At 38.3% G+C, this 26,634-nt stretch overlaps 2 protein-coding genes across 5 annotated transcripts in view; both read left to right on the top strand.

Annotated features, from left to right (window-relative positions):
• The window catches only part of LOC139721523 (sulfotransferase 1A1-like), a 26,853-nt gene extending 6,158 nt beyond the window's left edge, over nucleotides 1-20,695 (top strand). The window contains exon 7 of the mRNA XM_071632838.1: nucleotides 20,323-20,695. Coding sequence (XP_071488939.1) covers nucleotides 20,323-20,432 — 110 coding nt within the window. The 3' untranslated portion in view covers nucleotides 20,433-20,695. The remainder of the gene's footprint in view (nucleotides 1-20,322) is intronic.
• Nucleotides 20,696-26,577: 5,882 nt separating this feature from the next.
• LOC139721562 (1-phosphatidylinositol 4,5-bisphosphate phosphodiesterase beta-4-like) overlaps nucleotides 26,578-26,634 on the top strand; it is a 193,997-nt gene continuing 193,940 nt past the window's right edge. For 3 of the 4 annotated variants that reach the window (XM_071632882.1, XM_071632881.1, XM_071632878.1), the window contains exon 1: nucleotides 26,578-26,630. The gene's annotated coding sequence lies outside the window, so the exon portion shown is untranslated. The remainder of the gene's footprint in view (nucleotides 26,631-26,634) is intronic. The other variant, XM_071632879.1, reaches the window with a different exon arrangement.

Genomic DNA, 26,634 nt, shown 5'->3' with positions numbered 1-26,634 from the left:
ACAGTTAACCTTTGATAAGTCGGAGTTCTCGAGAACCGAGAAAAATGTGTTGACTTGCGCGGATTTAGTAAAAATATGCAGTTTGACTGCAGAGGAAAAATCACGAGCTTTTGTTATGCTTGAGTTAAGTGATTTCCCAGCTGAATTGACCTCGACTCATCTAAAGCTTAGTGTATTGTCAAATGTACATTTTGATTCCACTTACATACAAATGGGGCGCTTAACACCGTAAAAATCACATTTCACAATATTTCAACTAAACTGCGATGGCAAATTGAATTTGAAACATGCAGTAATTAAAGAATTAATTATTAGGCATAACATGGATGTGTTCAGCTTGAGATTATCTATACCTGTGCCACATTGAATATTTTGTTGCTTCATTTCTCATATTGTGTGGGTGCATGGGGACCATCAGTTGTCCTCAGATGGGTCCAAAAGGGCCAACTGAATGAACAGTACACAGAGAATGTAATTTTTCAGAATGCTTTTACAGTCCAATGCACACCTTACAGACACATTATCCAGTTTTATAGTGATCATACCCTGACAAGACAAGATAAATCTTGAATGAGTCTTATTTCCTGGAATAATTATCTGATTTTCTTAGAACCACTGACTTTGTTCTTGAAGTGTTTGTCACTATAACATGCGCTTGGAAATCTCATAAGCGAAGCATACGGGAATGGCCCTCTAAGGATTTGCTTTTCTGTCCCAATACTGTACTTTGTTTCCCCACTAAGAAAACATTACTGAAGGTATTGCACTACACAGCTTCTCTATTAACTAGATCATATTTAACAATGTTCAATTTGATGTAACAACATTTTGAATCATTTCAGTTGCAATGCTTTTGGGGAACATCTGCAATAGTAAGTCAGGGGTTATTAGATTATATTTCCTTGACAGTACAATGATGACTGTAAATATACTGCAGATGGAGAAACCATTCACATTAAGAAATAAGTTTTATCTCTTGTGAAAATTCTACTCCATACCTATATTCAGCATATCTGAACAGACGAAATAACATATACAGTACATTGTTATTATAATGAAACTTACTCCTGTTTAGTCATACCTGCTACCATGAACACATACAATTTTTTTTTTCATAACTGGGATGTGCCAAGTACAGCACATCTGTCCAGCAAAGATCATCTCTGTCACTCCTGTGATAGAGATAGCAGTAATGACGATTACTCTATAGGCCCTATACAATGAAATAAATTCATAATGGAAATATACATTCTACGAAACAGTTCATCTTGAATTTTATGAAGGCCACATTCAGTACAGAGTGTCACCTCCATTATGCTCAACAGATATGAGGTTTTAATTTCACAATTGCTATATTTCTGAAAATTGACTGTCATGCTTCAGTATAAACCTGTGAAGATCTTGCCCAATATTTCATTAAGTCACTACTATGCAAAATACTCTTTTTAATTCATTTCTAGCCCATCTTTATCACAAGTTTTCAAGGGCCCACATTACCCACATAGAACAATCTTCTCATGACCTTTGATCTTTCCATGTGACATGTATCCATTACTTATTGAGTTATAAACAAATAAAACATAGATACCAAACCTTTGCTTTGACGATTGACCTAAAAGTCAACTTTGTCAATTAAACTTCTGATGACCATGAAAATCTCATTCTACGCATCTAATCTTCCTGATTTGAAGAGTTCAGGTATGTCCTGATCTCTCTCACAGAATTGGACGTCACTTTACCAGGCATTTTGTACACAACTGTCTCCAAGAACTGCCAAGCAGCAAAACATTGAGCCTGGTACTCTACATCTAGGACATAATGCACTTTGAATGCACAGTCCACAGCCTTTGTCAAAGTTGGAAACAAGAATCCCTGTCTCTCTACAATAGGGAGTTTTCGCAAGCACAACGCAGCCTAGAGTGAAGCGTGTCGTGTGCGAAATTTGCTTCTGGACATGATCAAATCCAAGGAACGTCCTGTCCAGGGGAAGACGAGTACGGTACTTGGCCAAAATAGCGTTCGGTCCCGATGCTAGGCAGGAGTGAGCCAGCCAGTCAGCCAACCAATCAGCGATCCTGTCCCCACGCCTCCGTCCTGCACAGGAAAGCGAAACTGCATAGATATGGGGACGGGAGTCAGAGTACAGGGACTGTAGATCGCTTCCTTGTATTCTCGGTCTTCGCGTCGTGTAGCCAAAACTTCCTAACGACAAAGGTTTGCAGTGGCTTCTTCCAGGATCCTCCCATCAGCAAGATGAAGGGCTGTGGTCTCTGCTTCCTGTCAATTTGTCCAATGTAGAAAGCCAGGTCTGTGCACTCCTGTAACATGAAATGGAATTGGAAAAGAAACATGCATAACTATACATCTCGATAAAATCTTGAAATAATCTACGCAGAAGTGTTGGGTTGAGGCATTGGTATAATGAGGTCCATCAGAACAGATATATTTCCCACACCTCTCCAGTGTTCAAGGTAGAGTTCATAATAAAGTGCCTGGCCAAATTCTGCAACATTTCATTTGCAAACATGTACCCTAAATTGGGTATTTTATGTAGTATATAACATCCATGTATTAAATTTTCTATTCTTGCAAGGGCTAACCATGACATGGCTGAATGAATTTTCAACTGTGTGGCCTATGGGAACTTCTGAAAGGCAATTAATTTTATTGCTAGCAAGCCCAGGCAAAAAGTATTATCAAACAAAAACTACTTCTGAATTGCATTTCATTACTTTGGGTAGGTTACTCTTTCCAATACTAGCAGTATAACAATTTTGTCCACTTACATTGTAGGAACATTAAGGAGTATGCGAGGTCTTTTTTCTTTTTGGTATGGGGGGGGGGGGGGGGGGAGAGACACCCTGTATCACATTGGATGTATATGAGTGGTACGTGATATATTTCCAGCATCTTGCTGAATATAATGATACCATAGGTCAAGTGCAATATTTATTGACGAATGGAATATTCCTTATTGGCGACATTTGGGACCAATTTTGCATTTCATGCGAATTTTTTCCCAGAGCTTTTTATCAAAATGAAAAGGACATATTGATATTGGACAAGTGTGTGATTGAGCAGTCAGGCACAAAATAAAGTAAATATGTATGTTGACTATGTAATATAAGATTTTTTATTTCATTAAAAAAAATTATTGTGATTCACAGCATACATTAGCAACATAGTAAATTTGCATAAATATGTAGAATCCATGGACTAAACTAACAAATGAAACAGCATAAACTGGGAATTTCTGTAACTATTGACCACAGCTTGATGATTTCTATATTTTGTATTGCAATGTCAAAGTCCATCTCATCGTTTTGATAAGAGGGCAACACATCACTTGTTTTAGAAGATTAGCCTCCGAACAGTTAGGTACTTACAGGTTGAAAGTCGTAGAATAGCTCCAACGACTCCTGAAAGGAGCACTTGCCCAACACCCTCGCAGTCCAGCCTTGGCAAACTAGCGGCAGCATGCTGAATGCAAGCGTCTCTTTTTCCTCTGTGGAGCAAAATGTATGACACAGGGGGAGTATTTTTAATGATAAGTACAAATATACCCTTTAAAAATATTAACACAATCAAGGCTGATAAAGAGAAATGATGACAAGTATCAGCTCATATTCAGATGCTGGCTTATGTACTTATATTGTACTTGATTGCAACCGGGATTACTAACTGTGGGGGGGGGGGGGGCTGTTTTAAAGTTGTTTGGAGGGTATTGTAGAAAATACTACACATTTTGAATGAGGGACTGATTCTGGCAACGGCATTTACTACCAAGACGGGCAAGTAATTGTGGATGAGTAGAGCCAAACTTGTAAGGCCAAGCATTAGAATTATTATGCTGTAATAATCATCATGCTATTCTACAAAGCAGAAATCAGAGTTACCATGAACTTGATGAAAGAAAGTCGAATGGTGTTGACAGCCAGTGCCTTAATAAGAATAATCTTGCACTACTGTTAAGTGCTTAACAAAGACTATTGCAATATGAATGACATTTGGGCTTTTGCAGGAGGTTCATGTCATATTCTGGCATTGCATAAAGCAAGATCAGTTAATATGCATATATCTTAATTAGATTAGCAAGAGCAAGGGATGTTCAAGGTCCAGTGATTTTTATTCCAAGTAGTAGGAAAAAGAATACAAAAACTTTAATAGTTCATAAAAGACTTCTCTGTTAATGTTATCCTATAATGACAAAAGCTTGATTATCATGTGAGTTGATCAGGCAGTAGAGAAGAAAAGGGGAATGGTAGATGAAGGAGGCAAGGACAAACCGTCCAGAAGTTTCAGTGTACATGAACTGTGTGGCCGTGGGGTGCTATAATGTGAGAGAGGGGCAGGAGACAGCCTCTCCCAAATAATTGTCCAAGTTGTAGTTACAGTCATTATAGCTGCACCACCGCATGTGATACAAGGAGCGAAAGAAGCTTGTATGAGCACAATTAAAGATGTTCTGAATCCACATGTCATCTCTTGAGGATTCAGTTCCAGCAGGACGAGGTCCAACATGAGCTAAGGAGGGACAATCTCTGCCTGACTGGCCTGCCAGAGGGGGCTGAGGAGACAGAGGAAGAGCTTACTGAGGGCGAGTCAAATGTTGCCAAGGAAGTTGGCTTAGACATTTGGAAAGAGGACATCTCATCTTCATGATCTTGTCATCATCGTGGGGAAAAGGCAAGAAGGAAAGAGCAGGCAGATCAAAGTCCACTTTGTTGCAAACAAAAGGAACAAACTGTATTCTGGGCATTCTAGTCTGAAAGGAAAAGAGAACATGAAAAGTGTGTACATCAATGAAGATCTAAAGGCATGCAATGTGTCACTCGATCAGTGCATGATAAATGCCAAGGAAGCTCATGATGTCGAATCGGCAACAAAACCAAATACGGGAACATGACATGCAAGTTGAATGATGGACAAAGCAGAGTCATCAAGAGCCCGGATGATCTCTTTGATATTGGCTTTGAAATTACAGATCCACTTCAGTTTTTGCAGGTTTTTGCGAAAGTCTTAGAAATTAATTAACAAGCATTGAATGAATTTCTCGCTCTAACAATTTTTTTTAATAGTCATGTACATACTGTAAGTATTTTGTTAATGTTGTTAATAAATTCACCTCAACTCAAATGCAAAAAAGGAAAGGGTGGTACTGCGTGGCGCTGTAGATTAGAATCTCTACACAGAGCAATACTATTTATAATGTACCTTGGGAAAGGCCATCGGTGTCACCCATGTGACGAATAAGCAGCATTTGATACAATGGACATCTTGATTCCCCATACTAGAGTACTTTGTCAGCATACATGGCCATGCTGCAAACATCCTGTCTTCAGCCATGATCTCCTGGCTGAAGTCTTGCTTGATCTGTACAAATTAGGGAACAAGATTGCATTTGTAATCATATTAAGGGTGGCCCACTGGCAGAAAGAATGCTATAAACCAAATGGAAAAAAATATAATACTCAAGTTAATAACAAAAACATAAATGATGGAGTGAATTATGCATGATCATTAGCTTCTGCAAAAATGTTCATTCTATAAACATTTTTCTCACAAGTTTGTGTGAATTTGCACAATGTGCTTCGTTTGGCATGGAAATCTTGACAGACTGAGAAGAAAGCTCCTAATCTTTGCATAGAAACTTATTCGAAAGTGACAAAAGTGCCAAAAATTGGTTCCAAACCACCTACCTACACGAAACAAATAGAACTCTACTATTAAAGGTGGTATATTATTACTACAGGCATTAAGTTCACGTGTGGTGCATAGACTATATTGTGCGTTAAAAACACCACAATCTGTTTTCTGTCTTTATCTTCATTTTCTATAGGGGTTCTAGGCCTTTTTTTTCTACTGGAAGCTTACGTAGACCTTAATTCATCGAGCATCATTGGCAATGATGCTCAGTAAAGAATGAATTGCTCCAGCAAAAGTAGCAGAACTTAACTTGCACTTTAGTATTGGGTTTTAGGGGGGGTTCGTTACGTTTACAGTAGATTTTGGTTGTACTGTTGGACCTACTACTCATCGACCGCCTAATGTTTATTTGCTTGATAAGAATATTTAACACTGAAATTCATGCAAAAAACTTGACCTACGTGAGTGAGAAAATCCAGAGCTAGGCTATCAAATGCCTTTGTTCCCTTTTCGATTCGAAGTTTCAGTGCAAAAATATCGCCGTCGAACTTGCGTGGCCTCGTTTCAGCTCCCCGCGGTAACGCTCCTTATTGAGATCGACCGCTGTTTTTGCATTGACAATGCAGGCAAACCAAGTTGTATTGAACACCGTGTTGTACGAAGCTTTTTAGAAACTTCCATAGACATTACATTATGATTCGGTGAAAATATTTATTCGAATTTTTGTCTTTGATTAAAACCATTAACTTTAACAACAGTCAAAGCCAATCCATTTTTATATGCTTTGCGTGCAGTGAAGTGCGTACTAAGCGTTCAGTGCGCCAATTAATACACGGTCGGTTTATTACATACAAGAGGGTGGTCGATCGATGTAGTAACGTTAGGGCTATCAATCATACAGCCCCAGCCGACCATAAGTTCTAAATTATGAGGTAGGAAATGATCGAGACAGGTCATTGTGTAATTGAACTTAGCACTAGCACAGCAGTCTAAAATATAGGGCCTAGCCCTTGACTAGGCCCTAGCATTGCCTAGCTAGGCCCTAACCGTCACGTTAGACCCTATGCCTAGCTAACTTGTTAGATTTCTACATCATATCATCGAACTCGGACACCGTGCCTATAGATTGTGCGTGATGTGATACGGTGCCAGCTGCTGTTACTGTTCAGATAGAACTACAACGAATAGGCTATACTCTGTACTGACTACGTAGTAGTACCGGTACTGTGTCAACAATGGGAATATTCCGTACGCTGATTTAGATGATTAGTTTTTGTAAAAGAAATTCGTATTTTATGTGAAGTTTTGAAAATGTATGTAAGGATTGAATTATGCAAGTGTTTATACAAGCACGCATTGGTTGAAAAACATAATGTACGTAGGAAACCTACCGGTCTGCAGACGACCTAACTTAACGTTAACGTTAACATTTTATACAGTTTCTAACGTTACATGCATGAAGGCGAGGCGTAGCGCAGCCCGGCCAAGAACCCAAAATGTTAAGCGTGAGGGGTAAATTACAGAATACCGGCAGCCAATCACGGAGAGCGCAAATCGCTCTGAAAAGAGCGTAATTACGCTTGCCGATAGCAACCATCTGAAATATTAATCCGATCTGCGATACGGTCCGTGATTCGGCTGTCGACGATTGCATTTGTTTACGTGTGTTTTCTTTGATCTGTGCGGTGAGAAGTGTGGTATCTTACGTTGTTCTCGGGGGTTTCGGGGGTGTCCCCCGAATAATGTAGTTCTAGATCCTGACGATGCTAGTCTAGACTAGCCGTTAAAATTTACCCGAATTTACGATGAATACTCACGTTTTTAGGAGTTGAGGATAGTCCGTATCCTAGAAATCGACAGCAATTTAGGTGAGACTAGAAAACAATCACTTATCTAATTGCTGGTGCTAGCTTACAGTATACGAATAATTTATGAGTTGTGAGTGCATAGGGCACGAATATCGCACGAGGCGCGAGATGAGCCACTGGTCTATTCAACAAGGCGCGTAGCGCCGCGTTGAATAGACCAGTGGCGAATCTCGCGCCGAGTGCGGTATTACGTGCCCCAATGCACGAACAAAATCATAAATTATTCGTTTTATACAACACCTTGTCCACAATCACAATACAAAATTAGTGACCACCAGCTCAGGAAGGCCCAAAAATAAATGTAACAATTAGGCAGAGAATTGTAAACCACCCTGTGTACTGCTTTCAAACACTCGTCATGATTCGACCACACAGTCACAGGAATCACGAACTCCGCAGGGTCTATACCCATTCCACGCTAACGTTAGATCGAGTTAGGCCTGACTGTTAGGTCGATCTGAGATGTCGGTAGATCTAGTAGTAGGTCTAGACTTTGTCTATTTCCGAAAATGATTTTGTATAAAAACACAGAAAAATAATCAAATTACGGTTTCTCAATTTGAAATGAAGTCTTGATGTTGGGATCACTGTGGTCCACGTAGCAGATCAGAGTCAAAAGTAAAAACACAGCAGTACCGCTAGGTGTTACAGGCCGCGATACATGCAACTAGCTAGGTAAAGTAACTGCGCGTACACGTTAACGTTGCAGTACTCCGCCGCGCCTGGTCTGTGAGACTTACCGGCAGCGCAGCGCAGCCGGCCAGCACGTACACTGTACAATGTAGTTTGCTGGCGCTTTGCTACGGGTGTGAGCCACAGAACTCTGTGAGCGGCCATGCATTAGTAGCCCCCCGCGAAGCCGTGCTATAGTACCTTCGAGCCGTGCTATAGGCCCATGCCAGGGGCCTATTGTATGGCTGTCACTCTCAATGAGTTTGATAGGTATTTTCTATTGAATGTCATGTGACATGTTCTTGGCCAATCACAATTCGACATCATTCTGAGGTGTTGTATAATATACTAATGATGCACAGGATAAAGTGGCTGCGCCTCGTGCATGTCGCACCATTGTCAATACTCTCGAGCGCGCCGCACCTTCACTAACGCCACGAAATAATCCTGTGCATCATTAGTTTTATAAAATGGGTCGAAAACTAACAGCATTATTCACGTACCTTTGTGGGTCAATACCAGTCAGCTACATGTAGCACTCGCTCAAAAGTCAAGATGTCCGAAGATGTTCGTCCCAAACATTTACGCACGTCGCACTCGGAAATCCCGCACACTATAAGTACTGTACGTACGTATAAGAGTGTACGTACGCCACGTACTGTTATGCACAAGAAAGGCCGCCGGCTGTTGTGGCAGCCCGCGGCCCGAACTAGAAGTTGTTTACAGGATTGACAGCGCGTATAGTAGCGCGTGACGCACTTGTAACAACTGATTGAGTGCGCACTGCTAGTGTAAAACATTGTGACGTACGTCAGGCCAGGGAGGTGGAAGAGAGACTCTTCTTAGTGCTTACCTGAAGAAAATAATGCACGCACACGTGACTCATTTCAGCGCTTCCAATTGGCTACATTCTTGAACCCATTTTATAATAGAGCTTACGCACTGTGTGGGTTCTCTTGACAGCCCACCATGTTGACTCTATATGCAGTCGTACAACAATACCTACACACATGATGCGTACGTGTGCAGTGGTAGCGCGTATTGAGTCTGCAGAACGCGCGCATGTTCCCTTACAAAAAAGAACCATGGCTTTACCATGGTAATACCATGGTATGGTAATGAACCATGGAAACCTGGTAATTTTGCCCTAGTAAAACCATGGTACATTACCATGGTATTACCATGGCAAAATACCATGGTATTACTGCTCTTACCATGTACCATGGTATATTACCATGGTATTACTGTGCTTACCAAATACCATGGTACCGGTACCATGGTACAATACCATGGTATTTCTGAGGTGAATTTACCATGTACTGTGGTGATTTGACCATGGTTTTACCATGGTATTACCATGGTATTACCATGGTAAAATTACCATGATATCACAATTTGAAAAGAAAAATAATATTAATGATTGTGTATTTCCAACATGAAGTACTAGTATGTTACCTACTTGATATGGCCTCAAATCGCATACACCTGTTTCTACACTATTGTGCAAGACATACATCCTACTCTACACAGGTCTACCTATCTGTATACCTAGAGTATACTTCCTATTCCTAGATACATTGCTAGTGTATCAGTTCTTTATATATGGGCTGATATCTGAAAAGGTTTAAGGCATGGTTACTAACTACATGTCATACATAATATTAGTCCTATCAAAATATGAATATGCATTGTTATAACACAAGTTAAAATAGTTGGTAACAAAAGAGAAATTTCCCAACATACTTCAAAGTTTAAACCCAGACTATATACTTTGGGTTTTTATGTCTTCTTTCAATTTTCTCTCCTTTTGCATGTTAGATGCTCTCTCATGAATATTCATGAGCGATACAGAAACCAAGTCAAAACATGGTTCGTGCAACTTGAATCAACTTGTGTTACATTTTCCAGGTGGGTAGATGAGGTTTAAACTGCATGGGAAGAAGTCAGTTGTGTTCGTGGATATATTAGTACTAACCGGGTGTTTGCACTCACCCACACCCACACACACACAAGCACACACATACACACATACACGCATACACACATTCACACATATATACTAAATACAGGCTGTACATTTATTACATGAACGTACCGGTATAATATTTTGGGTCGTACTTGGAATTTATATGAGATAACACACAATGTGAATTAGTTCCAAAACAAATGAACTGTTATATATAAAGAATTAATTAGTTTGCTTATTTTTAACGTGCCGGGCTTATTTGGCTATAAATGCTAAAATTTGCATTTTGGGAGGGAATTTTGCCTCACCCCCCCCCCCCCCCCCCCCCCCCACAAGATCTTGATCATTAGTTTTACGATCGTTATAGCGAAATTTGGCACGTGTTACAACTACAGTGTAATCTACAAAATTATGTCTTATATGTCTTGAGAATTTTTTTTGATTGTCAATTTCTAATTCTAATTCATCAATTAATTATTTGTGCAAATTAGGCCCAACATCTTATTTTAGCCCAATTAAAAGCATTAAGAGTCTATTTCTTAATTATTTGTAAGTCTGGTTTTACATGTTTAAAGACTGTATGCATCACACATTAAAGGACTTCCAAAAGCCATTTTTTTAATGTATATGATTGCTTTTGGAGTTTCAAATGTATTTCTTTGTTTTTTAATTTTTTCCTTTGTGTTCTTATTGGAGATTCTCATTGACCACTTTTATACCATAATTAGCATAAGATCAATCAATCGCAGTGATTAATGTTACAGCAGTGATAGCTCCAGGGGGCCCCTTCTTTAATTTTTGATAAGATAAAAATAAATAAATAACAAGAAAACAAAATGAAAATGGGCGTGTGTGCCCCCTTTAATTCCGGAAGTGGCACCATGACAGATCCCTCCCCCCCCCCCCCATTTACGGAATTCCTGGATCCGCTCCGCTAAAGAATAGTCAGATTTTTCAAGAGTTTCTTTGTTGCTGTTTTCAATCAATCTTTGCATCGATTTTTTTTTTCAATCGGAGAAGGGACCGCACTTCACAAGCTTTGTCTTTTTAGTGGGTTCCTCCCTTTTTCATACAATGCATATTTCATTTATTTCACTTTTGTTACCTCAGCAACCATTGTATTGTACCCCTACTTTAGGTTTTCAATTATTGCTTTCTCTGTACAAATTACATGCATTATACTTTCATTGAAGAAAGCGAGATTTATGTTCACCAAATATATTATTTTGCTGTGGAAAAAACAACAATGAATTTGAAGTTGAACTTGAAAAAAAGTCAAAATGTCTCATAACAGGGTCTCTTCCATTGCAGACTCGAAACGTCGAGGGTGGATTCCGCCCTTCCCTCTCCTGCCACGTCCCTTAGAGTTTAAGGGGTTTACCTTAAGAATCAGTTGATATATATTTTGATTTTTCCCATTTGTTGCAAGTATACTCATAATGGTCCAATAGTTTTGACTGTAATGTATTGGTACGTTTATAATCGTTTAAAAAGTGGAATCAACTGGTAAAACTGCCAGATTTGATGAACTGGTATGAACTTCCCCAGTCATGCCAGTTTGGTCCATTTATCCCGGCTTGGTTCTACTAACTGTTACGGCCTAAACTTTATCAAAGTGCATATGTAGGTTAAATCTGCATTGCTTTCAAGTTGAATAAATCTATCAGTTGTGTCAAGTCATTTGCAACAGGTATACAAGAGCCTGGTTCAAAAAAGCTGAATCTGCTGGAATCATGGAGTTGATGTTTTAGTATGCCAGTTTTTACTGGTAAATCTGCCAGTTGTGTCCAGTCGATTCGACCTGCACCGAATTGGTCCAATTTTTCGGGGTCATCCCACAAGTCATAAGGCCCACAAGCTCGACATTGCATCATGGGGCTTACGTTATTGTAAAAGTGTCGTGGGCCTTATAGTGTCGCAGTCATATGGGCCTCGTTCGCTAGGCGTCAAATTTATGGGTTGTTTGATTTGTTGGCTGTATGATTTGTGGGTGTTGAACTCGAATGTGCACTCATTGTTTCTACTGGAATCAACTGGTTGTTGTATGCCATTTCACACAATTTCTTTCAAGTGGATCATCTACTGAAAAATCTGCTTGTTGTGTCCAGTTGATCCCACTTTGTCAAAGGGCATACTTTGGTCTATCTCTTCCTACTGGAATCAACCAATAGGCTTTAATATTCCAGTTTACTCAATAGATCTATTTTTTTTTAATCTGTCATTTTCATTAGAACAGTTCAACTGTTAGTGGTATGGCAGGGCCCTGTGGTATAGAGCAGTGGCAACAGTGGAGAGGCTCTCCTGGATAAGACCTTATTATTGTTATTATTATTATTATTATTATTATTATTATTATTATTATCATCATCATCATTATTATTATCACCAGTACTACTATGCTACTACTATTATGTGTGTTATTATTAACTCACTCATCACAGTTTGATCCATTTGTTCAAACTGGAGTCAGCTGTTTTCTCAGTGTACCAGTCCATTCCATCGCTTTCAAGTGGAATCAACTGGTAAATCTGCCAGTTGTGTCTTATAGTCAATTTCAATACAATTATTAAGGGCCCGTTTATGTCCAGCTGTATCTATACAGGAATCGGGTAGTTGATATTTCAGTATGACACTTTATTCCGTTTCTTGCAATTGGAATCCAGTGGTGAATCTGTAGGTTATGTCAATAAATTCTAATTGGTAGACAATTGCGCAGTTTATTTCATTTGTTTCAGTATGTCAGTTGGAATGAAATGTTAGTTTGGAGTCAACTTGTCTAAGTGGAGTCAACTAGTGAATCTGCCAGTTGAGCGGCATGTTTTCCAGTTGGTACAAATAAAACTTCATAATCAATGATTTAGAGCCAGGCCATATATTCAGCTGGAATTGATTGGTGTTTTTCAGAGTGTGCCAGCTCATTCAATTTAGTGTCAGCTGGAATGGTGTGAGTTGTTATTAATTTTCATCTTTAACTGTATGGTAATTCACACCATGGTAATGTGAACGAGTATCGGCCTACTTCCAGTTTGCAACTATTTGAACAAGTTGGGTCAAACGGATAGCTATAATGGGACCATTTTTTCCTTGTGATACCAGTAGAGAATGTACCTTTTTGTCATTATTTGACATTTAAAGGGAGTATACAATACTGGACGAGATGAGGATTCAGCTTGTAACGTTTTGCGAGATATTTAGAAACCACTCTTTGAAATGGTAAAGAGCAGAAGAGGACTCAAACGTTTATTTAATGAAAACAGGCTGAGAAATGACTGAGATATCTAAAAACAAATTAAAACAAAGAGCTCCTAGTGAAAGATGGGGCCTGTCAATTTCATTTTAATTTTTTTTAATTTGGGGGGGGGGGGAGGGATTGGTAATCTCAGCCATTTCAAGACGAATTTTCTTCAAAACGTTGAATCCTTCTTGAAATTACAGCTGTACATGCTCTTTCATATTTCATAAGAGGTTTATCATCTGAATGAAAAAAAAAGTTATAAATCTGAATCCTCATCTCAACCAGTACCTACTGTACAATCCCTTTCAGCTATAAGAATATCATAATTGATATTTTGTTGTTGAACCACGGTATCACCATGGGTATTTTTGTGTACCTTAGAAATACAGAAGATAACATAAAGACTATGATTATATATGCTGCGGTACGATTAAAGACCCTGTGGTTGTAGTACATGGTATGATGGTTGTTATATGGTATCTCCATGGTTATTCTATGGTACAAGTATAGGCCTAGTAGTGCCATAACCGTGCTATGGTATGATGGTTATTACATGGTATATCCATGGTTAATTAGTGCAGCAATACTGAGGAAATGCCCTATATACCATAGTTATTTTATGGTACAAGTGGTAATACCGTGGTGACGCCATGGTATGATGGCCATAACCCGGCATCACCATAGTTATTTTATTGTACCTGTATAGTTATACCAGGCAAATGCAGTAGATGGCATGGTTTTTCCATGGTACTGGTAGTAATACCATGGTAGTGCTATGGTATAACCATGGAAATACCATAGACTTCACGGTTATTCTATGGTATACGTATCAGTACCATGGTTGTGTCATGGTAATGATAGTTTACCATGGTTTTTCTGTGGTATCACCATGCATCACCATGGTTTTTCTGTGGTACTCATAGTAATACCATCGATACCATCGTTGTACTATGGCAATTGAGGTTTTACCATGGTTTTTCTGTGGTATCACCATGCATCACCATGGTTTTTCTGTGGTACTCGTAGTAATACCATCGATACCATGGTTTTACTATGGTAATTGAGGTTTTACCATGGTAATACCTTAGATTTCATGGTTATTTTTTGTAAGGGTTTACTAGTACAGTGTACAATACGTGTAGCAGTTGAGTGCGCACATGTCTCTTGACAATACGCGTATACGCGCTGCCTTGCCAAACTAGTGAGTAGTGTGATTGATCGTGAATGACTTGTGTCGAAAAGAGATGAAGGAAGGAGGATGTCAGCTGTGATGACGTCATCAAGTTTAAAGTAGTTCCGCCAAAATCGGCTCGATTTTCTTTACCGACGATTTACTCGAGTTATCTTGATTTAGAGCAGTTTTCCTCTGAAACCACTCAATTTTCATAAAAATTGTGTGGTCAACCTACTTTTTGACGGCCGTCCCGTTCCCGGGCTTTTTGGGGGCCCCAGACGACGGGAAAGACGAATTTCAGCCCTTCGGGCTGAAATTCATCTCTAAGGGAGAGCCGCCGGAGGCGGGGCCGAAGGCCCCGCCTCCGGCGGCTCTTATACGCACTAATATGCTAATTTATATGAAGCAAAACCGGTATTCTGTAATTTCCCCGTTAAATGAATAAATACCTTGGAATGACTGGCAAAGTTCTTCTATAGCTAGACCCCATTTGCTGAGAATGTTCGTGACTCCATATACAAAATGTAGCTGCATTGCAGTCATCGTCACCTCCGTCCATCATGATGAATAGCCGCGCTACGTGTATACAGTATAGATATATGTACATAAACGTGTGATGTACGTGTTAGTGTTAGTGTGTGTGTGAGGCGCGGTGGCCGCCCGGCGGCGATTGCAAATGCGACGAAGGATACATGCAGGCCCGCTGATTGGTTCATGACTATCACATGACTTTTGCCCATCAATTTCTAAACAACGATGTTTAATTGTTTGGACAATCATTCCGAATTGTTTTTAAACAACCGCTGTTTAAGGCATTCAAGCTCCAATTTTCTATATTTAAACAACATTGTTTAGAATTTTAAACAACAATATTTTAAACAACGAAATTTTACACAGCGTTCTAACAGTGTATATATATATACATACATACATGTATATATACTTATACACAAAAGCTCGCTTATGATGCCAGCAGACTGCAATAGCTACTTGTGTCATTTTGTGTTTGTTGTCAAAGTATTTTAAATAAAAAAAAACGACCATTTTTGCAATTCGTTGCTTGCCATGTTCTTTGCAAAATACACTTCAATGTCAAGTTTCATGAGATATTTTGATACTTGGTTTTATGTTGTTTCGGGGTTTTTTTACATGTGACAGAAAATAAATAAAACAGAAAGATAAAAACATTCTCCCCATAATTTATTACATAGCGGGGGTTCCCACTATCGTACGATCCATTACGAACGCCACGATTTGACATTCGTAACTGATCGTGGAAGTTTCGTTGAACTTGTCTGAAATTTAACGTTTGGATACGAGGTTATGCGAGTCATACGTGTTGGTTCACTTAGCTGCGATATGGTCACGATTGGTCTATTTCAAGCGATACGATCTGTCACGATCTGGTCTGCCGTTCAAATACGATCCGACAGGATTGCCCTGATTGAGTTCACGATTGGTACCGACCTAACATGACCATTACGATCAGGATCCCCGATCTGGTACGTGCAGCAACGTACTGATACGTTCTAATACGAATACCGCGAACCAATACGGGCTGCTGAGATAAGATACGATATCTTTTACGATCGGGATCAGAAGCGACCCCCATTTAAGGCGCGATTGGACCCGAATGGGAATATTATAGTCCGGCTGACGATGGATTTCATTGTTTCCCTTAGATTGTGAAGAGTGATTAGGCCTATTAATTTTATCCACAGCCATTGATGATGGCAAGGCTTGACAAGTTGACGATGATGACAACGTAACCTTTGCAGTATTGCTAATGACGATTATGTTATCAGAGAGAAAGCAGCACCCAGGCCAGCCATAACCTCAGATATTCCCTCGTCTAATAGTAAACGTAAAGAAATTAATAGATTATTAAATCGACATGGTCACCCTCCCCCTTCACAAAAAAAAAGAAATGAAATAACGAACCCAAATGTATAAGATCAGATGATTGCCCCTCTTCCCCAGGCAAAAAAAAAAAAAAAAAAAAAAACCACGGCAAGACAAAATGACCTTTCTCTCCAATACATGAAGAAAATAATTATATGATGAAATGGAAGCTAGGAAAGAGGATGGGATCATTTTAAATGTTATGTAACATAATATTATGTGCTATATACGCTCGATATAAGAAAGTTTGCCGAATGGATAGTATTCCTTGTGTTCGATTTCATATTCGCAAAGTGTATGTATCATATGCCTTTTTATTTCAAAATGTCGTTATCTCATTGGTTATTAAAAGTTTGGTTTATTCGGCTTGATTTTAATAGTGTTTTACTTCACAATGTTTAACATAACTGATACACACACACAACAGTAAAGTGACTCCCTAAACAAAATGTCGCTTTTAAACAAAAAAGGAGGTTTACGCAAAATTATTTCGTAGGGGTATATTGCTACACTTATTGAATAACTAACTGTGAAAAATAATAAGAGTGATCTTCATTGTCATAATCATACGAGTGATCTCACATCCACGACAATGGTCACTTTTACATTTGCAGTAATAATGAGAGTTGAAAATAACAATTTTCCTCTAAAATTATGCTCTACAAAACATACAAAAAAAAGACATTGAAAAGTGTCAAAATAGATGTAAAGGGGTCAAACGATGGCTGATGAAACAACAACTCTTAATTACTATGTACAATACACAAACAGCAGGATACTGCACCCCCAAAAAGAAATACTCTGTAATATATTTTTAAAAATTAACCATTTGCCTTTGATATGTACCCATTCAAGCACGATTCATTAAAGTATTCTCATCTTTGTACTGACGTTAGTCAATACGTGCAGACATACAATTGCCATTTTATTTTTGCTCATTTTTTGTTTTCGTTACAAAAGTTATCCCATATCCTGTTTTGTGTGTCTGTATAATGGTAATAGCAACTCAATAATGAAAACATCATTAACATAATGTATGAAAACATCTAAAAATCTGTAATACATCTTCCATTTTATGAAACCATTAAAAAAAATGATTTTGATAATGTACCTTAAAAATTACGACAATTAAACCCCACACCGTCATACAATTTACCGTTTGGAAATAATAATCTAAAGATGCAGGCTACCACCTATCAGAATACAAAATAAATCAATTTATGTGTAAAATAAGGGCAAATGGGCAAAAAATAATAATAATAATAAGCGGAAGTGAAGTGACAAAGTCGATCCCGATCAACACGATTTAGAAGCACGATTAGAAGAGATTCGCTGCGTCTGGATACGATCCTAGACGATCTGATGCGATGATCACGATCAAAAACTAATCGTGTTAATCGTAGAAAATTTTTGAACCGTCCAAAATTTTCCTACGATTAACGCGATTGCCACGATTGACCTTGAGATCTGATACAATCTGATAAGACTATCACGCTTGCTGCACGATTAAGACCACGATTTCAATCGTGGCGCCAATCGTGATAGTGGGAACCCCGCTTTAGATGCGACATGTTCACAGTTGGTCTATTTCAAGCAATACGATCTGTCACGATCTGGTCTCCCGTTCAAATACGATCCGATATGGATTGTCCCGATTGAGTCCACGATTGGTTCCGGTCTAACACGATCATTACGATCGAGATCCCCGATCTGGTGCGTGCAGCTACGTTCTGATACATTCCAATACGAATACCGCGACACTATGCGGGCTGTTGAGATAAGGTATACGATATCTTTCACGATCGGGATCAAAAGCGACCCCCATTTAAGGTGCGATTGGACCCGAATGGGAATATCATATTCCGGCTGACGATGGATTTCATTGTTTCCTTAACTCAGGGAGGTGAGCACCTCCCTGCTTAAATTCTGAAGAGTGATTAGGCCTACTATCCACAACCATTGATGATGTCAAGGGTTGACAGGTTGAGGATGATGACAACGTGACCTTTGCAGTATTGCGAATGACGACTACGTTATCATCAGAGAGAAAGGAGCACATTATAGGCCAGCCACAACCTCAGAATAGTCCCTCCTCTAATCTAACCTAAAGAAATATTAAAAGATTATTGAATCGACATGCTCACCCTCCCCCTCCCCCCCCCCAAAAAAAAAAGAACCCGAATGCACAAGATCAGATCATAATTCAAAAAAAGATCAAGACAAATATTTTCACTTTCCTTTGAAATACATGAAGAAAATATGATGAAAGTGAAGCTAAAAAAGAGGATGGGATCTTCTTGAATGCTAACATACTAATGTGTTATACGCTCAATATAAGAAAGTTGGCCGAACTAATAGTATTGCTTGTGTGTTTGATTTTATGTATCATATGCCTTTTTATTTCAAAATGTCGTAATCTCATTAATGGGGTATTTAAACTTTGTTTGGTTTGGCTTGATTTATTGTTTCATTTAATAGTGTTTCACACACACAACAGAAAAGTAACTCCCCTAAAATAATATCACTTTTTAACAAATAAAAAGTTTTAAGCAAAATTATTTCGCAGGGGTATTGCTACACTTATTGACTAACATAAATGTGAAAAATAATGACAGTGATAGTCATGTACGAGTGACCTTACATTCACGGCAATGGTCACTTTTCAAAAGTCACAAAAGTTACTTTGTGGGCAAACGTTCTGCTCTTGGTGAATGTTTCAGTGGTGTTGTTATTTCATAATTCATTGTGCTGCCCCTCCCTTATTCAATATCAAGAGTACAGTTTTGCATTTTTTGCTCCATCTTAAGTGTACATGCTTACTCAATGAAGACACAGCTAGTGCTTCTTATGCTCATTCGACATGGGCTGCTAGATCTTTGCTGCATTATCTGACAACAATCCTAAACTAAATGTATTTTGCAGTTTATGAGAGTTGACACAGCTATTTCCTCTAAAATTGTGCTTAACCAACCACAAAAAGTGAAAAATGTCACAATAGATGTGAAGAGGTCAAACGATGGATGATGAAACAATAACAGCACTTAATCATTATTATACAATGCACAAGAAACAGAATACTTCACGACCCCCTAAACAACAACAACAACAACAACAACAACAACAACAACAACAACAACAAATACTGTAGTATACTTTTGAAAAGTAACCAAACTTGCCTTTGATGTGTGCTCACTCATACAAGATTCAGGAAATCATTCTCATTTTTATACTGACGTTAGTCAACACGTGAAGACATATCATTGCCATTTTTTTGCTCTATTTATGATACCACTTTCATTTCATGAAAGTGAAACAAATAGATTATATATACCTTACAAATAATGCTAATGAAATGCCTACACAATCGTACAATTTACCATTTGGAAATGGTAATCTAAAGATTCAGGCTACCACCTCGCGGAATGCAAAATATACGATTTGCGAGTAAAATAAGGGCAAATGTGCAAAAAAAAAATAATAATAAGCAGAAGGGGAGTGAAAAAGTCGATCCCGATCAACACGATTAAGAAGCACGATTAGATGAGATTTGCTGCGTTTTGGTACGATTCAAGACAATCTGATGCGATGATCACGATCAAAAATTAATCGTGTTTATCGTATAAAATTTTTGAACCGTCCAAAAATTTTCTACGATTAACGCGATTGCCACGATTGTCTTCAGGGTCTGATACAATCTGATACGATCTTATAAGATCACCACGATTGCTCCACGATTAAGACCAAGATTTCAATCGTGGCGCCAATCGTGATAGTGATAACCCCGCTGTAATGTTCACGTATAGTTTTTTTTCCCCCCTTTTTAAACTTAATGATGACTGTACTGGACATTGTTTTACAGGTGTCTCCGGAAGATGGAAAAACTTCTTCACAGTTGCTCAGAACGAGGAATTTGACGATTGGTATGCCAAGCAGATGTCGGGAATAGATATTCCAGTCACGTTTGAATGAGGAGGGTTAGAGATCACGTGATCAGTGAACTGTCTTCTCAAAAGGTCATCATTACCCCATGTACTATTCGGAGTGTAAGACATGCTGTCTTTTCTTTTCTTTCCTCGGAATAAACCAGATCATTAATTTGTCGTTGTATCAATTGGGCAAATCATCGGTTAACATCAAACATTGAAATGACGCATCATAATCTAACATTTTGATGTCATTACGATGAAAAATGTCATTATCTTCTGAAACATTTTTGTTTATATTCAGATACATGCAGGAACCACGGAACAGGGGGGGGGTGGGGCATAAAGGAAATAAAGAGGGGGAAAATCACCACGAAAGCCATGACTCTTCAAGGGAAATTCTTCCCCTTGAAGGGGGGGGGGGTACTCACCCTTGACACCCCAATACACAAGCACGCATCCCCCCCCCCCCCACACACACAAACACCCTAGAAAAATTAATACGTTTCGAGATGCTTGAGATAATTGCAGGATGTGCCCATTGCAGGGGCGAGCATTAAGCGCTGGGAATTTGCCCGGTAAGATTTATTTCATTAATCACTAATACTTCATTTAGTGCTTAAAATATTGTGTACTCGATAGTGATGTTGCAGGATGTGTTGATATAATTATATACAATCGTTTATATGTCTTCATATTGAACATTTCGCGTACATTATGTGAGAACAATAGTGTTCTACGAGAGAATGTCTCCGTATGCAATTTCCTCCTGTTTGTTCTTTTGTGTCGGTATTTACCATTTTCCAAGATATTCGAAGATGTTGAGAAGATATCAGTGTGCAATGACACACGCTGCTGCGCAAAGGAACAAACAGCTTATGTACCTATAATAAAGCAATGTTGAATCACTTTTTGATGAGGCTGAAATGAGGCTGAAATGGTGTTATGTCATACTGTGACGTATCAAATTTGATATTATCCTTGTGGCATGTGCTATCTACTCTTTCCACAAGCTCCCAAAATATAATTCTTCATAATATGATTTTTTTCTTCTCCACTTCAACCCCCCCCCCCCCACACACACACAGACAGGCCTCATTGTATACTGAATTTCGATACTGCCGATGTCGAATGTGTCCTTGTGGGGTTGATTAGAAAACAATCAAATCAGACTTTTTTCTTCGACTTCTGACCTTATAATAGATGTCTTACAGATCTAAATTCACTCTCAGATATGTTGTGATAACCACCAATTCAACCACGTTCACACATAGTTGGAAATGATACGAACTATAATAGCAAGAGTAAAGGTAATCCAGTTGCCTATTGACCTTAATACCTGTTGGATTAAGATTATACCGATGACTTTCAAGATATCCTAAAATAGACTACATAAGTTTAAGTAAAGCTCATCTCTGTATATGGTGTCTATACAACTTTTGTCGTTGCAATGTGATGCCAGAATGTCACTGTTTTTTCTTGCTTTTTCTTTTCTTTTCTTTTCGATAAGTATACAGATGTATGTTTTGCCCATTTTTTTGTTCTTCTCTTTCAAGGCTGTCGTATATTATCTTCAAGCTATTTTATATGCTTATTTGACGACAGTCTTCTGCATTTACACTCCCAATACATGTACCATAATTTAGTCTGATCATTTGATTCACTTTATCCCGAGTGGTTCCCAATTGACGTGTTCTCTTATTCTTTTCTTTAATCTGTACACGTATATATCTCAGTTTTATATTCGGATGTACACACTGTAATACTATGTTCTATTGTCTTGTAAACAAAAAGAAATGACTGTATTTCATTTGTAATATTTATTCGATGCAGAAAATTTCTAATAAATTAATTTGAATTTGAACTTAAAGCTCATCGAATGTTTCTCGAATCATACTGAATTCGTTAAGCTTGTAATTAGCTCTCGACCTGTAACATTCCACCTCTGCTTTCATGACAAACAATCTGGTGTAATAGGACCATGGTCGTATATGATCAGTGGCTATAAGCCAATTAATTCCATATGTATATATATTTCTTTTTTTGTAACGCACTTTCCTTTTACACGAAAAAAAAAAAGGAAAAATCTGAAAATGATGCACTATCGTAATTCTTTAGAACAAATAAGAAACTATGCAGAGAGTGCGACGGTTGAACAACAGTTCTGTTAAACGTTATACAATAGCGTGAGATGAAAGAAAGGAAACAAAGATAATTATACCATTATGTAAATCCGCTAGTTAAAGTCGACTTTGCATGAAAGAAAGTCGCCGTAATAATATGCCTAACCAAAAAGGAATCACGGGATTACCATGAATAACCTGACTCTGAAATGCAAATTTCTTTATCAAGAAAATTATTTTGGCAAACACATAATGTAAACATATATCAATGTTAAGGTATAATCTGAAAATGTCAGAGATTTCAAATGTTACGCCGTATAAGTCCATGTGAGTGGTGTGACGAAGAATAGTGGTATCACTTTGATTTCGGGATTAATAGACTTTTCTTCTTGTTGGCGTAAATTCAATTCAGTTGAATTACATTCAAATTTCATTTCACTTTTCGAGGGGAGAACATAAACATTTCACCTTCTTAAGTCACAGAAAGTAATGTTTCATAAGCAAAACAAAGCAAACTGAGAAGAGTATCATGGAACCTTTAGTAATTATACATTGTCATGAAAACTGAAGTGATGAGTGATATCTTTATCAGGGGCGGAACCAGGAATTCCGTAAAGGGGAGGCGCCTTCACAAAATTGAGGGGGGCGCACCCCCGCCCATTTGTTGTTGTTGTTTTAACAAAAAAAAAAAAAAAAAAAAAAGAGGGGGCGCGGGCCTGGTGCGCCCCCCTCTGGATCTGCCACTGTTTATAGAAATGGATGAGCATATCGTTTGCTGTTAAAGAATGATATTCATTCATTCATTCATTTACTGTTCAACTGAGAAAACGTGCATACTGTACATAATTGTAGAGATGTGACAAAAATATGAACAAAATATATAAGTGTGGCAGATATAAAAACAAAGTTATCTAATATGCAAAGGGATTAATCTATATGGAAAAGGCACTGTAAACTTATTCAAATCAAACTCGTAGAAAATAAGCTCAGTGATTTTGTCCTTTTTGTCTATAAGATAAAGTCAACACATATCAGTGGCGGATCCAGGGGAGGGGGGGGGGGGTGCAACCGGCGCACGCCCCCCTTATTTTTCGTTAAAAACAAAAGAAAAAAAAGGAAAAAAAAAAGAAATGAAACCCGGAAATGGCACCAGAAATATTAGTTGCGCCCCCCCCCCCCCCCCTTACAGAATTCCTGGATCCGCCCCTGCATATTGCCCCCCCCCCCAACACACACGCACAAGCACACATATACAAACACAAGACGAACATCTAGAAACATTACACACCCTGTTAGCGTCGTGCCAATCTCCCGGTGTGACCATTGCACAGAATCATCATTTACCAGTTTTAGAGTGCATTTCACGTATAGCAGGGCCGGCGCTATACGTTTTTAAAAGTGAGGGGCCCAGTTTATGGGAACAGGGACGTCGATTCATTTTTAGGATGGAGGGGGTAATACATTTTGGATAACATATTTCTGGTGCCACTCCCAGGGTTAATCGGCTGACAAGCAAAAGAGAGAATTTTTGAACTATTCACTGTATACATTCTTACTTCCATAGTTTAAGAATTCCAGATTTGCGGGTGGGGGGGGGGGGGGACACCTTTTGTCGGAGAATGCATGAATCAGAAATTGAAATTAATGTCAACTTTTGTGTACCATCTCTGTTTGACCTGCAATAATCAAGTAAGGATTCACGTATATAATAAGGACTCATCATTAAAGCATAATGCATTGCTAGTCATCGTCAATAATAATTGATTCTTATCATACACATTATTATAATGATAATTATGATGAAAGTAAAGTAGAGAAGATTGCCAAAGAGGGCGCCCTATTAAGTACTCGGTACTGTATACTCTACCATCAGTGCCGTATACAGGCACCTGACTTTCACACACACAAAAATGAGCTGACAAGCTGTATTTTGGTGTTTGTCTTTAGGATAGTGCTCCTAAAATCTGCAAAAAGTCACAATAGATACTAAAGCTGCATGTCTGTTCTCATTGCGTTTAGCACACTTAGACGATGCACTGCCTATTGTGTATACAGAAGTACTGGAAATATAAATGCTGTTTTTATGTAATGTGGTTTGTCATTCGAATAAAAACGAGAGCACCATTGTCATTGCCCAGGTCGACATGTATAATTACATAGCATTCTTTGTATATATGTATGTAATTATATATATATATATATATATATATATATATATATATATACATATATATATAATACATATATATATATATAATATATATATATGTATATACAGTGTAATTATGTATATTATAATATTGTTATATACGCATACTTATGAGAATGAGAGATTGTTGTTGATGCTGTTGTAATACAGTGAATTGAAAGTAACATAAAGAAAAACCCACTGAAGACCAGTGCATTACTTTCTGTAACTTATTTACTATAATGTCCGCATAATTTTGATGAAAGAAGGAGCGGCGCAAAGGACGTACATGAAGTGTTATCCCTAACTTGCAAATGATCTGCGGGAGCAGGGTAAATTTTTTTCCACTCGTAAGTTTGTTTTTTTTTTCATAGGGGAAAAAAGATCTCCTGCCCACAGTATAGGACAAACCTGAAAAGCGTATATCGATGAGAGAATCTTAAGGGTATTGGACGATTAGGGTGCAAAGGCACCTTTGTTCTTTAATCATTACGGCCTGATATTGTTTTAAGCTTATCATATAGCCATTTACATATTCGTTTAATCCATACAGTCTTCCCTGATCTATAGCAAAGGTCGTCATCTTGACAATGTTTCAGTTGAATTTCCTATGTACATACAATGTAGTGTATATCTCTTCAGGTTCATGCAGCACGGTGGTCTCTTCTGCTCTTCTTTCATGTTTAGGCCTAGCTGTTATTTTAAGTATATGCCGATACAACAGGATGTGGTTTTTACACAGCATAATTTATGTAACCGGATCATTTATTGGCCACTGGTCAGAAAAATAATTAATACAGAAACAAATAAGGAAACCAACTCGTAACAATTTTTCGCCGCAGTCGTAATATTAGTCTCAGCATTCTCTGAGAATTATTTCTTTAAAGATTTAGAGTGTCGATTTAATGATTTATTTTTTTCTCTTTTTCAATAAAGACATTTTATACAGAATGACGACCGAGGACCAAACCTGCTCAAACCTGGAGCAACCGGAGAGACTAACCCGTGATCTTTTCGAAATTGAAAGGTCATAAATATAGGCAGATAGATAAATAGATAGATAGATAGATAGATAGATATTACATATATATATAGATGGATATAGGTATATATTATATATAAAGAGAGATATATATAGATGGATATAGGTAGATAGATAGATAGATAGATAGACAAATATTAACAAATGGCAAACATGTAGATAGATATAGATTGAATATTATAGACAGAGGGTCATAGAGATGTGGATAGACACACAGCTTGAGAGATAGATGATTGATTGGATGGATAGAGGTTGATGAGTGGATAGATTCATTGTGTCAGCCGTATAACAGCTCCATGGGTAGACTAACAACGTATGGTGGGTTGAGATTAATACTGGCTACCATAAATATAGCACAAGAAAAGGAGGGTTGAAAATATTATCAACTTTATAATGAAAGAGACACAATGCCATAATATGTGTCATCCTCCCCAGTGATTTATGACTGCGGATTATCATGATCAACTCTGTCTCTGGGTCTTCTTATTTCTTGAGATCTGACTTTACGTAGACGATAAGGCATTGGGTAAATGTGTCAGTGTTTAAAAACACAGTGCAGCCCATGTAAGGATAAGGCATCTCCTCACTTGACATGATTTCAACAAAACAATAGCATTCTTGTGCACATGGCGGACAGCCCAGCAAATAGCGGCGGAAAGTACTGTATCAGCTCCTAGATCCTCACCTCGCAACAGCCACGCTGTACACGGAGGGTACTGTATGCGATCCGTGATGCTGATGAGCACCAGCGCAGCACCCTTGAGTGAGCGCGTACGTTTTGCAGCGGAGTTTTTATGAGTGTGTGTTCGTGTATTCATTATCTGCTGGCTAGTCTCACCACAACGCATGGAGTTGGAGCGCGAGAGGTCTGCAGCAGACTACACAGACGATGTGA

The sequence above is a fragment of the Diadema antillarum genome, unplaced genomic scaffold (genome assembly GCF_040938485.1).
Source record: "Diadema antillarum isolate AM-2024a unplaced genomic scaffold, OU_Dant_1.0 scf00000145, whole genome shotgun sequence".
Lineage (NCBI taxonomy): Eukaryota > Metazoa > Echinodermata > Echinoidea > Diadematoida > Diadematidae > Diadema > Diadema antillarum.
Note: the sequence above shows the minus strand (reverse complement) of the source record. Positions and strands in the feature narration are given on the sequence as shown.